The 16,066-nt window shown below is 37.5% G+C and overlaps 1 protein-coding gene across 2 annotated transcripts in view; it reads right to left on the reverse strand.

Moving 5' to 3' along the window:
• LOC108675331 (acetyl-coenzyme A synthetase, cytoplasmic) overlaps positions 1–9,774 on the reverse strand; it is a 23,370-nt gene extending 13,596 nt beyond the window's left edge. For both annotated transcript variants that reach the window (XM_018163331.2, XM_018163330.2), the window contains exons 1-2: positions 9,425–9,774; positions 5,396–5,591 (exon numbers count right to left, since the gene is read on the reverse strand). In XM_018163331.2, the coding sequence (XP_018018820.1) occupies positions 5,396–5,591; positions 9,425–9,744 (516 nt within the window). In that variant the 5' untranslated portion in view covers positions 9,745–9,774. The remainder of the gene's footprint in view (positions 1–5,395; positions 5,592–9,424) is intronic.
• Positions 9,775–16,066: the final 6,292 nt, after the last annotated feature.

Here is a 16,066-nt window from a genome sequence, read left to right on the forward strand (position 1 = left end):
TACTTCACACTCACACTAACAATACTTCTTCACACTCACACTAACAATACTTCTTCACACTCACACTAACAATACTTCTTCACGCTCATACTAACAATACTTCTTCACACTCACACTAACAATACTTCTTCACACTCACACTAACAATACACTTCTTCACACTCACAATGATAATACTTCACACTCACACTAACAATACTTCTTCACACTCACACTAACAATACTTCTTCACACTCACACTAACGATACTTCTTCACGCTCACACTAACAATACTTCTTCACACTCACAATGACAATAATTCTTCACACTCACACTAACAACATTTCTTCACACTCACAATGACAATACTTCTTCACACTCACAATGACAATACTTCTTCACACTCACAATGACAATAATTCTTCACACTCACACTAACAACATTTCTTCACACTTACAATGACAATATTACTTCTTCACGCTCACACTAAAAATACTTAAAACGAACATTACTTATTCACAGTCGTACTAATAATACTTCTTCACGTTTACAATGACGATACTTCTTCACGCTCACAAGCGATTGCCTTTCCGTGCACCGGACTGAAACTTTTCGTGAGAAAAGTGAAATTTTGGATAAATGATTTCCGATAGAGAATGTTCTCGTGAATAATATTTTATAGCAGTTTTATGATATCAAGCATCGTTGAGGCAGATTGTTGCATGCCCTGCAGCTCAAAAGGCACGAGTGGAAATGTCATGAGAACTAACGAGATCAAACTCAAATTTAACTTAAAAGTGAATCGAAATAAAAAAACCTGTAGTAACAAAAGAGACATAATCGAGCACATAGCTTTGGAATTTAGCTAAATTGCAAATATTTGTTTTCAATTCGCACATAAATGGAGTTCAGGCAGTGGTAATTCTCATATTACACCCCATATATACTGGACAGTTCACCCGTAATGATGGACGATTAGCAAGTTATTTTGGTCGTTAGTTATTCACGAGCTTCACGGCACTGACGAGGAGAAATAATATTTCGGGTCACTACCGGTACATTACTTTAAAACAATGGTTCCCAAAGAGGGCGATATCGCCCCCCCCCTGTGGGCGGTGGAAAGATCTGGGGGAGCAGTGAGGAAAAAAGGGGCAGTAGGGGGGGCGGCAGTCCGCGAAGTCAAAATTAGAAGTTCGTACGCTTGTTGTACGATTTGTACACAACACATGCAGAACAAGACTCCGACTCGAATAAATTTTCACGAGCTAAAAATCACCATTTGGTAGTTAGGAATTTATATTCAAAATTTCGTTCGAATCTGTTCATTGGTTTAGAAGAAATTCTTCTATCACTGCAAATTTCGGCCCGTATCGCCATATAACTCCCAAATGAATGTGAAATTTAAATTTTTTCACGAGCTAAACATCACCATTAGGTCCTAATGCATACGTGTTCCAAGTTTCATCAAGCTGCGTTTTGGGAGATATTCCCTGGTTACTGAATTTGGAGATTGGCCGTGAGACCGACTGCGAGACCGGCCACGAGTCCGGCCTTAAATTTGTCCGAGGCGTCTTGAATTTCTAGTGCTATAAACAGTTAAAACTGGGAAAAAATATATTGGTTAACTAAATGGGGTTCTATTTGTGAAATACACATTTGTCTTTGACCTTTTTCTTTTGAAATTGCAGCATACTAAAGATCAAGAAGGCGTTTGTTTTTATATGTATCTGTCGGGAGAGGGGGGACGCTAGAGATTCACTGGGGAGCCAAAGGGGGCGCAAGTCTGAAAAAGTTTGGGAACCACTGCTTTAAAATATTACAGCCATAAGGTCAAAAAATATTAGCTCAATTCATCACATGTTTCACGCGCGATCGATATTCTTTTACTTTTCATTTGGCCTTTTCGCGTAAGCTACCTTAAAATTTAATGTATTTTGTTTTTCAATCGTTTCTTTTCACAGTTGATAGTCTCATAGTTCTTTTTCAATCGTTTCATTTTTATTGTGCATTGACTTGCATCCTGCGAATTGACTTGCATGGTCAAGTAGTGCAGTGCCGCAATGATATCATCACCAGGAACACCAACACAGGCAACACGTACCCCACAACGACCTCGCATTGTCCTCATCATAAGAACGGCATCCGCCGACAACAGCGAAACTATCATCATCACAGTACATCTCAAAGAAACGAGATCCAAAGAAAGTTGTGCAAAGCAGCCGTGGAATAAAGTGGCATAGTAGGTCGGTCTGAACACATAGCATAATTCAAGTACAAATACGTATTATAAGCATCAAAGTTTGAACACGCATTTCTAGCCAAAATGCAACGCGTGGTGTCAGGTTCAAAGTCTGAGTAATTCACATGAAACCAAACTCGAAAACATATTAGATAAGATCAAAGGTGTATGTAATCAATGAAGATTAGAAAGTAAGCTTCAAGAGTCGCATTACACACAGATGAAGAGCAAGCGTCGTCGGCTGTGATGTGCACAGCATGCCTCTTAAGGTGCGCGTTCCACATCGATAAAGAGAAAATGAATGCACCAAGCAATGCCTACCGTCTTGACCTGTAGACATTCTTCCAAGGTAAAATGACTTTATATCCTAGAGTATTATTTCACATATTTAAATATTTGATTTATTAGAGTTCAGACTTCGCCATTCGCCATTACTTTTATTCGAGTAAATAAATTAAATTTAATGGAGTTGTACCGTCAAAATTTGAACAACCTCGTACTTTTGTAAACAAAATAATGCATGCTGCAATATTGATACGTGACAAAGCACTAACAGCTGTTTGTTCTACCGGAATGTTCAATTTGGGAACTATTATATTTCTGGCTGTGAAATGGATTGAATGAGTTACCTTGTCAAAAACTAGGTCCTTGTCATCACCGGTACAACGAACGTTAAATAGTCACTCGTAAATACGTGTGGTGTGCTTGAAATCCATTGTAGCCTCGAAAAACGATAAAAGGTGCATTGCTTCTTCCTTAATGCAGTATTAAGAGATGAACTGGGGCAGATTATTTGCCAATATGCAGCCTATGAACAAAGCTGCGACTGTTGTAGAGGTCGCTTATCAGGAGGAAATTATGACTCAGTCTTGCATCCACAGGGACGTAGAGTATGCCACTCAAACTCCCCACTCAGACAAATGAATAAAACTTTGTACAAGTAGTGATGCAAGTCTTAACCTCGCGTGGGTCGTGATGACAACATTTGACACGCAAAAGGGCATCTTAGTCCTACGTCCGCTCTCAATTCGTGCTGAGTGCGCGTGTGTCACTATTTTGGACAATGTGACTAACTCACTTTCCTGAGTGCAGTATCGAGATACCCAATATCGCTCGCATGCAGTCGAATACGTACACAATTACTACACATCGTATGAATACGTTCAGAGCTTTCATGCCTACAGTTTTGTAATCTGCTGATTAAGAGATAGAGGATCTCTACCTGGACAAGTCATGCACAATTGCACATCAACAAGGAGCTTTACTGTGATCTCTTTACAAAATGTTATGATCGCTTTACAAAATGTAATGATCTCTTTACAAAATGTTATGGTCTCTTTACAAAATGTAATGATCTCTTTACAAAATGTTATGGTCTCTTTACAAAATGTAATGATCTCTTTACAAAATGTTATGGTCTCTTTACAAAATGTTATGATCTCTTTACAAAATGTTATGGTCTCTTTACAAAATGTTATGATCTCTTTACAAAATGTTATGATCTCTTTACAAAATGTTATGGTCTCTTTACAAAATGTTATGATCTCTTTACAAAATGTTATGGTCTCTTTACAAAATGTTATGGTCTCTTTACAAAATGTTATGATCTCTTTACAAAATGTTATGGTCTCTTTACAAAATGTTATGGTCTCTTTACAAAATGTTATGATCTCTTTACAAAATGTTATGGTCTCTTTACAAAATGTTATGATCTCTTTACAAAATGTTATGGTCTCTTTACAAAATGTTATGATCTCTTTACAAAATGTTATGATCTCTTTACAAATGTTATGGTCTCTTTACAAAATGTTATGGTCTCTTTACAAAATATTATGATCTCATTACAAAATGTTATGGTCTCTTTACAAAATGTTATGGTCTCTTTACAAAATATTATGGTCTCTTTACAAAATGTTATGATCTCTTTACAAATATTATGGTCTCTTTACAAAATGTTATGGTCTCTTTACAAAATATTATGATCTCTTTACAAATATTATGGTCTCTTTACAAAATATTATGGTCTCTTTACAAAACGTTGTGATCTATTTACAAAACGCGTTACAGATTTTAACCTGGTGCACAAAACGTTTTACGCTCCCACATGCTACGTGACAGCGAGCGTCATGATAGATAGCGAGAAAGCCTCGAGTGAAAAGCTCATCACAAATCGAGGCTAGAGCGTCATCACTTCAGGAAGACAAGGTAGCACCGGAGACAAGACGGATAAAAAATAGCTGCGTGTCTTGCTTTGCAATGCTTTTTTGGCGTGCGCGTGAGAGGGACATAAATAAACTTAATTATTCCTGGGCTTTTCTTTCATTACACATAAACGCGATCAACAGACTGATTGACAGAATATTTATTAAAAGAAATACGAAAAGTTTGTTTTCGACTTATTAATAGAAAAAATTTATCAAGGAATCAACGAATGTTCAGGTAACTTCCAAATGTTCAATCATGAGAAGCACACTATGCGCGCTTGCTAGGTTTGTGTGAAATAAGGATCGCTTCCTGACGCCCGGACGAGAAAACTAACTGCGAGTAGCGAGTCGAAACAAAAATAATATTTTAATGAAGCATTTCATACAATGAAATAGTTTAACAGGCAATTTAAAACTTACAACACAGTCTGACCTGGCAGAAAATTGCCAGTTAAGAAAGAAAATTATTCAATAAAAACCCTTCAATGAAAAAACCGAACAGAGTCAAAGCAAAAGTATAGGACGATTCAAGGAAAATAATATTAAATAATAACCTTTTACCGAACATTCCGAATTAAGTTAAGAGGATAGCACAGACGGATTAAGAGAGATAATCTTTTAATAAGAACCTTATAATGACTCACAGTCTTGAAATGCATAGCACCTTGCGGACCAGGCATTAAGTCCAGCAGCTATCTCAATCAATCGTCAGCTATGTAAAAATCGGGTTCCAAAGGCAGGATCCCTTGTGAATCAAGTCACGAAAAATTCAAGAATTGGCAACAGGCCATGGGCCTATTTCTTCAGTGCCGACACTTCTATTCTATTCTTTAATGAGCATTACGAATTTAGTCGAGACAACAGCATTAGACAAATCAAGAAAAAAAAAAATTCGTAACGAACATACGATACACAAAGAAGATTGTCTACTAATAACCTTATAATAAGCATCCCGAATTGTGTCAACTCACGACGATGTTGTGTACGGCACCAATCCTGGCGACGGCGAGCATGGCGACCACGAGCTCCTTGATCATGGGCATGTATATGGCGACGCGGTCGCCCGCTGCCACGCCGCGGCTCTTCAGGAAGTTTGCGACCTGACATACCTCGCTCAGCAGCTCTGCGTACGTCACGCTGTTGCGGTCTGCAGGGTCATTACCTTCCCTGTGCACCAGTCAACAAGGTTCATTTAAAAACAGTATTCATTTAAAACAAGGTTCATTAAAAACAGGGTTCATTTAAAAACAGGATTCATTTAAAACAGTGGTTCCCAAACTTTTTCAGGCTGGCGTCCCCTTTGGCCCCCTAGTGAATTTCTAGCGCCCCCCACAGACATACGCCACTCTCTTGAAATTTAGTACGCTGAAATTTTTAAAGATGAAGGTTAAACACAAACGTGTATTTCACAAATAGAACCCCATTTAGTGAACCAATATGTTTTTCAGCTGTTTTAACTGTTTCAGCACTAGAAGCCAAGGACGTCGCGGGCGAATTTATGGCCGGACTCGTGGCCGGTCTCACGACCAATCTCCAAATTCAATTATCAAGAAAATATCTCCTAAACAAATGAACGCAGCTCTACTAAACTTGGAACACGCATTCATCAGAACCTAACGGTGATGTTTAGCTAGAAAATTTTTTAAAATTTCACCTTCATTCGTGAGTTGCGCGTATATTGCGGAACAGGCCAAAATTCGCATTGATCAAAGAATTTCTTCAACTATTGAACAGATTTGAACGAAATTTTGAATATACATTCCTAACTACCAAGCGGTGATTTTTTAGATTATCATTTTTTTCGATTTTACCTTCGTTTGCGAGTTTTTTTCATTTCACCGTCATTCTTGATTTCACACTTCCTTATATTCGGCCCGGATCGCCGGGTAATTTGTCGCTTAAATTCGCGGCGATCAAGAAATATCTTCTAAAATACAGAACAGATTTCAACGAAACTTTGTATAAAAATACATGACCTCTCAACGGTGATTTTTAGCTCGTGACAATTTTTCCATTTTGCTTTCGTTTGCGAGTTAATAATAATCTGTTCAGTAGTTTGGAAAAAAAAATTCTTGATTACTGCGAATTTAAGCACGAATTGCTGTTTAAATCACGAATGAAGGTGAAATGAAAAAAAAACTCACGAACGAAGGCACAATCGAAAAATTTTTAGTTAGGACTGTAAATTCAAAATTTCGTTCGAATCTGCTCAGTAGTTTGGAAGAAATTACTTGATCACTGTGAATTTCGGCCCGTATTGCCATATAACTATGGCAAAAACGAACGATGGCAAAATTCAAACAATTTTCACGAGCAAAACATTACCGTTAGGTCCTAATGAATACGTTTACCAAGTTTCATCGAGTTAAATTCATTAGTTTGAGAGATATTCCTTGATCATTGAATTTGAAAATTGGCCGTGAGACCAGCCTCGAGTCCGGCCGTTAATTTGTCCGAGACGTAAACCCAGGAGAGCTAGGTTAAAAAAAAACAGAAAAAACCATCGCTGGGAGTCATGTGCTGCACGTGTTGTGTACAAATCGTCTAACACACGTTCGAACTTCTGACATTGACTTTGGACAACCGCCCCCCATATCGCCCCCCTACCGACCTCTTCTTCCTTATCGCCCCCAAAAATCTTTCCACCGCCCCTAGGGGGGCGATATCGCCCACTTTGGGAACCACTGATTTAAAACAAGGTTCATTAAAAACGGGATACATTTAAAAACAATATTCATTTAAAAACAAAATTCATTTAAAAACAGGATTCATTTAAAAACTGGATTCATTTAAAAACAGGATTCATTTAAAAACAGGATTCATTTAAAACAGGGTTCATTTAAAACAGGGTTCATTTGAAAACAGGATTCATTTAAAACAGGATTCACTTAAAAACAGGATTCATTTAAAAACAGGGTTCATATAAAAACAGGATTCATTTAAAATAAGATTCATTTATAAACAGGATTCATTTAAAACAGGATTCTTTTAAAACAGGATTCATTTAAAAAGAGGATTTATTTAAAACAGGATTCACTTAAAAACAGGATTCATTCAAAAACAGGGTTCATATAAAAATAGGATTCATTTAAAAACAGGATTCATTCAAAAACAGGATTCATTCAAAAACAGGATTCATTTAAAAGCAGGATTCATTTGAAAGCAGGATTCATTTGAAAACAGGATTCATTTAAAAACAGGATTCATATTAAAGCAGGATTCATTTGAAAGCAGGATTCATTTAAAAACAGGATTCATATTAAAGCAGGATTCATATTAAAACAGGATTCATATTAAAGCAGGATTCATATAAAAACAGGATTCATGTATAAACAAGACTCATTTTTAGAAGCAATTGTTTACACAACAGCCATTTTCAAAAGCGTAAAGTTCATTCAAAATTCAATTTAAAGGGCCATAATTCATAAAAGATCTTCTGTGCAAAGCATTAATTTTTATTAAACATTTTATAACTCCAAAAATTTTTTCATTAGGATCCAATCTTGTTAGATTAGAATTAAATAAAAGTTAGCATTCACATGAATGTTGGGGCAAATAGGTAGATTGGATATCTTGGATCATGTTTGGCTAAAGATTTCAAAAAGAATATTTCATGGTTGTCATTAGTATTGTTCAGAATAAGCAATCTAAAGTTTAATAAAATGAATTGATATAATCATATAAAACCAAAATTAAATAGATAAAAATTTCATTTTTGAGGACTTTTAATTGAATAATTGTTCTACTAGAACACATTTCAACATATTGCCCTTCAATGCTCATCAAAGATAATATTCTAAAGGACTAAAAGGAGTGCATAAATTCATCTTCATGGACAATCAGATTTGACTCTTTGAGTGTTGACTCATTTTCACAGCAGAATTGAACAAAAGCCACATAACCGTTAGGCACTTGAAGTTCAAGTTCCACATAAAGACAAGCCATATCAATAGGAGCACTGATAAACCCAGTTCTTCAAACTAGCTTAAAGTTGGTACTTCAGATACAAAAGGCTACTATACATTTTACCAATTGATCACATTGTTACAATAATTTAATATGTATAGGCAGACAAGTGAGACAACCAAAACTGGGCAACACATTGTCACATATAAAAATTTTCTAACATGCACTGAATTTCAAATGAGTCTAATGATGTATCTAAGGATAATGGAGATTGGAGGATATACTGGACCATACATTTATGCATAGTACCAAGTACTAATCAATATGCATAGTACTAATCAATAAAAATTACCAAGTCATATTGTTCACACAGCCACCAGCACCTCTACTCTAGCTGATGGCATTGCACAATGCAGTGCACACAGACTCTAACTCAAGCATGGAAAACGTCTACCTTTAGCCTTTTAGGGCCGTGACTAGAACTTTCCTGCCATTTCCAGAACTGCAACCATGCAACGTCTGCAAGAATTCTGCCAGATGATTTAAGCTCCTACCTAATTGTTAACAATAGTGCACAATTGGGCCGCGAGATACCAATTGTACTAAAAAGTTGTCATGTTGGAGCCGTGAGATTTCAGAAACAGGTAGAAAAATTCTAATCCTGGTCCCTTGGACACTAGCTACTATGACAGTATATGACACTATGGATACTTTTAGATAAATGTTAATAGTGTTAAAGATAAGAGAATCAACATGAAATGATGAACAATAAAGTTGCTCCATTTCACCTATCCTCTGTTTAGCAAATAAATTAAATCAGGCAAATTGCATTTGCAGTGTTTGAGTGCTAACTGTGCGTGTGCTATATAAATATATCAAAACTTAAAATCCTAGAAAAAAAAGAGTAATTTTTACACATAAAACATAATCATAAAGCGAATTGTAAATGCCATAGGCTGATCGGCATCTAATTGAAAACAATTCAATAATTCAACTGTCATCGACCATAATCTTGGCAGACGACAAGTTTATAGTATGGTCAGCAAATAAAACTAGGTAAAGGATGGAAATCGCCACAGAGTTGAAGCACTTACCAATAGAAAGCGATTGCGTCGCCTTTCCCTGCAAGAACGTGCCGGTCAAGGCAGTTGTAACAAATATTAGTACGTGATCCCTTCATCCATTGTATGAAAATCGGTCCTTTGGTTATGTCAAAATTGTACTCAAAAAACTTTCCTACACTGTTATTCTCAAAGTGAAATTCTTTCGCAATTTTACTCCAAAAAGCTTCAGGATCTTTAATGGACTCTTTGTGCATTTCTCTGTACTGCTCCATGGAAGAACAGTGAGCATTTTTAGCCACCAACTCCGGTGGATTAAAAACAAGTTCCTCGGCTGAATTCGCCATGGCCATAAATGAGACACACACCTACTCTAACGACGCCTGCGGCATACTGGCAGCTGAGAGTCTGACTGCAGTGTTGCCAGGTTTTTTCTCTGAGAGAATACCAGATTGCCTAGTTCAAAATACCAGAAATATACCAGAAATTCTATTGTTCGAAAAATGACTAATACCTCCAAATTTAATGAACCTATTCGTCAGAAACGTTGGTTAGAAAAAAAATATAGATCTCAGTACTCACTGCAGTGACTGACAGAGAGCGCATTTTCTCGTCGACGGAAACGTGGTCACGGACGGACAGACGGACATGGTGAGCACATTAGTGCATTTTTTTCATAAATGAGAAAATGCGCTAAAAAGTATTTTATGTACTGTGCATATACCAGTGTGGCACTTCTTCCCCTTCGCTCAACATGAGCAAGCCACGGAAACAGGTCATCTTCCATTTTCATTAACATGCTTGCATGTTGCATTAATCTAAATTTCGGGTTTGATCACTTGTTACGGCTGAGCAGAAAGCTTTTGATCCGAATAAGGGACTGCAGTACCTTAGTTGAAATTTTATTTCGTTACTTGTTTTTCACATACATAGGTGACTTGTGAAAACATTCACTCCACGAATGCATTGGAGACCTTGTCAAAGTAGACACGTGGTGCAGTAGGCAGCCAGTTCTATGAATGGATGATGATTTTCAAGATCAGTGAAATATTGTATGGCACCCCCGAATTCAAGTGGCACTCTATAATTCAAACCACCAAACAAAAATGGTGGAGCTTGCGTCGCAGAGATCGATTCGACAACCTAACTCGTCATAGGCCATATCATCACTGATCAGTAATCAATCAAGGATCATCACTCTCGTGTTCATATTGCACTAAGCACTTTTGTTAAATGTTAACAATTAGATTGAGGTTATTTCATCAAGCGGTAAACTTGCGGTTCCAAAAATGGCGGGAAAGCTCTAATCGCGCCGCTCTGAAGGTAATCTATATAATCCACGCCTACGCTGGAGGAAGTTCAAACTTCAGAGGTGGAACTTAACGCAGTAAATTTGCAGTAAGTCAGAAAATACCGGAAAAATACCAGATTTAGACATATATACCAGATCTGAAATATTCATACCAGACACCTTTTGAAAATACCAGATTTGTGAAATCTGGTAGGGAAATATACCATCTGGCAACGCTGAGTCTGAGACGCAGTGTTGCCAACTTTTTTCTCGGCGAGAATACCAGATTGCCTAGCTCAAAATACCAGAAATTTTATTGATAAAAAACAGACTAAAACCTCCAAATTTGATGAAACTATTTGTCAAAAACGTTGGTTAGAAAATAAATGTATTTTTTATCATTTTACTGTGCATGTGTTACTATGCGAATAATAAACCAAATTGAACACGTTATATTTTTTCCCTCTCTTTGAAACATTTTCACATTTTTTTTCTGGGTTTGATTACTTTTACGCTTGTTCCTTTTTTTATCGCAGTGTGGCACTTCTTCCCCTTCACTCAAGATGAGCAAGCCACGGAAACGTCATCTTCCTCCTGTTATTTTAGGACATGTTGTATATTGCATTTATCAAACATTTCGGGCGTGATCACAAAATTGCGACTCATGTGCGGCTGAGCAGATAGCTTTTGGTTAGAATAACGAACTCCAGTAGCTTAGTTGGAATTTTATTACGTTGCTTATTCATCACATAGGTGACTTATGAAAATACTTGCTCCATGAAGGTATTGGAGACTGTTAGGCTGAGTGTTAGAAGTAGACAAGTAATGCAGTAGTCAGCCAGTTCCATGAATGGACGATGATTTTCAGGATGAATGAAATTTCGAATGGTACCTCAGAATTCAATTGACACAGCAATAAGTGGCTCTCCAGAATTCAAAACCACCAAACAAAAACGGTGGAGCTTGCGTTGCAGAGATCTGTTCGACAACATTACTCGTCATAGGCCATATCATAACTGTAATCAATCACGAATCATCATTCTAGTGCTTATACTGCACTAAGCACTTTTGTTAAATATTAACAATTAGCCCTTTACGCCCTGGCGTGACGAATTCGTCACACAGAAAAAACATCGGTTTTCCAACAATTTCACGTTTTCTATTATTTTTTCGAAAAATTTACACGAATAAAAAAAGTCTTAGAATTATTTTTTACATATGTGTACCAAGTTTCAAAGTTATCTGTCAGTAAATAACTGAAATATAATTTCCAATTTCCAATGGCAATGTCCAATTTCTTATGAAAATTCTATTTCGGTTATTTACTAACAGATAACTTTGAAACTTGGTACACATATGTAAAAGATAAATCTAAGACTTTTTTGTTCGTAGGAATTTTTCGAAAAAAGTGAAAGAAAACGTGAAATTCTTAGAAAACCGCCAAAAAGGGGGTACTGTAGAAATCTATCTCCTCCTATGATTTTCAAGCTACAACATTGAAACGCATATCATTCAATGCGTAAGGACCATATCTATCGATTGGTCTTTGCTGTTCTTCGAAATTCTAATTTTTGTGGGTGAGGTCGGCATTTTTCAAAAAAAAATTATTTCTCCCCCCCCCCTTTCGAATTTCCCCTCCCCTTTTTTCAAAATATTTTCAAAACTTTAACGAAATTGAAAAAAAGCTTCGACCAATCTCTAGATCTTTTATTTGCGATTCGAACGGTTTATTACTCATTGCTGTAGCTAAAAAACTCTGGGAGGAAATAGGTTTGCAGTGACAATATGTGTGAATGTTCAGTAGAGCGCGACAAAGTCCCGAGCGCCTCGAAATAGGCATTCAAGGTGACATGGATGCAAGACTAGACATTACTGGAGCCGAAATTCATGGAAGGATAGTGGGAACGACTGCATGAGCACCATCCCACACGACAGCAGCCGGGGAACTAAAGATCAGCGTCTTCAGGTTGCATATTTATGTGCCCAACCAGTAATTTTCGCCTATATTAAATGTGAAAGAACTCCCCCACCCCTAACACTTTCACGAACTGTCGTCAAGGCATAAATCAACGTACATAGATGATTTTGGTACCATTGGATAGGTCAGAATGTCAGCTTCGAAGTGAGACTTAAAACCGAAAAAGTGAATTTTACGATTTTTGTCCCAGAAATTCAGGGCGTAAAGGGTTAGATTGGGTTATTTCATCAAGCGGTAATCTCGCGGTTCCATAAATGGCGGGAGAGCTCTAGTTGCGCCGCTCTAAAGGTTCTCTATGTATATAATCCACGCCTAAGCTGGGGGAAGGTCAAACTTCAGAGGTGAAACTTAATGCAGTAAATTTACAGTAAAGCCCCGTCCACACGTTCAAACTTATCGTCAGTCTTGCATGTCATGCCAGGTTTGAGCGATTTTAACGGAAGACTGAAGAGCGTCCACACGCTCAAACCTTCCTTCAGTTTTTAGTGCATTCGCGACAAGGAGGAGGCAGTGCTGCTCGCTGCAGTGATCGCAGTTTGTGCCACCAAAATTAGATTAAAGCGATGCAAACGTACGCGGTGATCCCGAAAATGGTTTTAAAAAATGCCACAATGAGGGTTGATAGACAGCATCCCTACCAGCACCAAATAGCATTGACGACTTCATTTTGGCACATTCTTTTCGATAAAGAGTTTATTTTCTTCGTTACAGAGTCTTTGTTTGCTGTAGTATCAACTTCTTTGCACTTAGCAATCAATGCCGCATAGGCCAGTGCTCTCTTGTTCTTGTCGCTGTCGCTTTATGATTGAATTTACCATAAACATGGGAAACTACGATATAATTCGATAAACTCGCTATAAGAAATCGTGAAACCAGTGTCGGATATCGTGGGATATGAAAAACTGGAACTAGCGAGGAACAATGTCAAAGCTCTCATCATCAATATAGACTGAGATAGAGTAAAAGTTTGACCAATTAGTCCAGTGGTTCCCAAACTTTTTCAGGCTGGCGCCCCCTTTGCCCCCCTATATTGTACAGTGTCCCAACCGATCAGTGGCCGATTGTTAGCAAAGTGCAATGGTATTGCACTTGAGGGGGGGGGGGCAATGTTAGGAAATAAGTTCGCACCACACTGATTCTTTAGCAGTCTAGCTGATTGATGCTCTGCAGATAATCTTGCTGGGCTTATTTTATTTTTATTTTTTCGAGGAGACAAGTAGTGTAGTAAAGTAGAGGAGATAAATTTTAGGATAGATGCTCCCCTGAATGACGATAGCTAAACAACGTTAGGTTTAATTATTATATAAAAATAGGATGAATTATTTGAGTTCATGAACGGTACAGTACATGCAGTGAATAATTCCTTGCCGTTAAATTAAGTACTAGAATCTGTATCACATGTAGAGAGGAGCTTCAAACTTCTTAATACGTGTGCAAGACTTACGCCAGTGTTGTTACATGCAGTTGAACTCGTGAAATGAACTTTACTTGTCATTCAAAATTGTTCAGGTAGTAAGGAGCCCAACCAATTTTTTAAACGTCTCATGAAATTCATTTGGACCACGAATATTTTTCCATTTATATTTTCGTTTCAATTATTATGAACGGTGCTGTGGGCTCACTCTGAAAGCCAACTAGGCCCAAGCATCAGCGTTTAATACGGCTCGTGATCGTAATTCCAACCCACTTCATGTTCATGTCCCAAGGGAATTCAAACTCCACTTGTATTCGCTATATAATGTTTCAAGTTCAAGCCCTTAACTTTCCTGAAAACAAACAAAAAAACTAATCAATAAAATGCTAAAAATAACAAGGTTCCTACGAATGATCAATATTTACAAGAGAGATCATATGAACACATTCTAAGTAAATCTATTCACAATAATATATACACGATAGTCACACTTAAAATCCTTCACTAGTACAAGACACGTACCTCCGCCACGTCTCCGCACCAAACAATAACTAGCGCACTAGCGCAGCGTTCCTAGAGTGCGGACGTGAACAGCAAGATCGAGTTGGACGTTGATTGTCTGGTACTAATTTCCCTTCAGATGGTCACCTTAAGCCTTAGCGATGCCAAACTTCAGTTAGCTTGGATAAGAATGGATAAAATTGCGCATGCACCCAAGGAGCGAATCAGCACACCACAGCGAAGGTAGTAGAGCTCTGCTCTGCTATTCTGTGCAGCCCTGCGCCGAGCCCCGAACTCCCGCCTGGCGATAAACTCGAAGGCGACGATGAAACTGTTCAATCAATTGAACTATTGATCGACAGCAAATCTACGCGATTCTCAGGATACTAACGCATTCTAGGAAATAAAATACAACTAACTAACTGATCAACATTAACGGTTAAACGAAGCTATAAACAGACGAAGCTCGGCGCCTGTCCGACCTCCAAGTTGTACACGATCAGTGCAAGTTTTGGAGCCATCGGCCAATTGCGGTGAGGCAACTGAAGAAAAACTCTAGTACCGTTCTTAATAATTGACACGAAAAATAAACGGGGATTTATCCGTGGATTAAAAGAATTTCATAAAACTTTTGAAAATAAGTTGGGCTCATACAAGCTGGATGTTATTTTCTGACAACACGTACAGAGTTTATAGCAATGAAAACAGTATCCACGATTGAAAAACTTGTGCGAGAGTCTCGTATCGGAATCCTATTAAATGTTTTTCGCAAGAAAGAAACCTAGAGTTTAAAAACATAGCAATAAGCAGTGAAGAATGAAGCATTATGCAAGAGAATTTATGGAAAGATGTAATAGCCTGAAAATTGTTATCGGAACACATTTCCCTATAGCCTATCCTCGAAATCTGTCAACATTGAAATGAGAGAAGAAAATCAGGGGAGACTACTTCTTGTGAATGCCGCCCGTGTGGCTGTCATGACTCAGGAGGCTGTGGTTGAGCCAGTGCTTCCCATTTGTAATAATTGTACATATAGGCCAGACACTCCGAAAGTTCCTGTAAATGCCCACAAAAAAAAAAAAACGTTTCTTACGCTCAAGCTTGTTTTACATGTAATAACGGAATAACTTTAACTCGTTAAAAAAAAACTCATTTCATATAGCAGGTTAAATTTTTCGATAATTGCGACTATTGGAACATTTATGGAACTCTGGAACGTTATTGGATAAATTACTCGAAACAAGCGATCTTCATACTATAATTTCCTTTAATTTTATTTAGTCTGAATTATGGCGCGGCATTTTCCTTACATGTGTCGGATCGAATTTTGAAAAAAAAATCTAGTATGAGGAAATTAATCTAAAATTATCAGAAAACTTGCTACGTGTTCCAAATGGTAAAATAATAAGGCTATTTTAATAAACTATGGTTGGTGATATAGGTTCGCACTATATTCATAAATCCCAATTTTTTACTGTCATCCAAATTTTT

Source organism: Hyalella azteca, unplaced genomic scaffold (genome assembly GCF_000764305.2).
Source record: "Hyalella azteca isolate HAZT.00-mixed unplaced genomic scaffold, Hazt_2.0.2 contig8388, whole genome shotgun sequence".
In the NCBI taxonomy this organism is placed as follows: Eukaryota; Metazoa; Arthropoda; class Malacostraca; order Amphipoda; family Hyalellidae; genus Hyalella; species Hyalella azteca.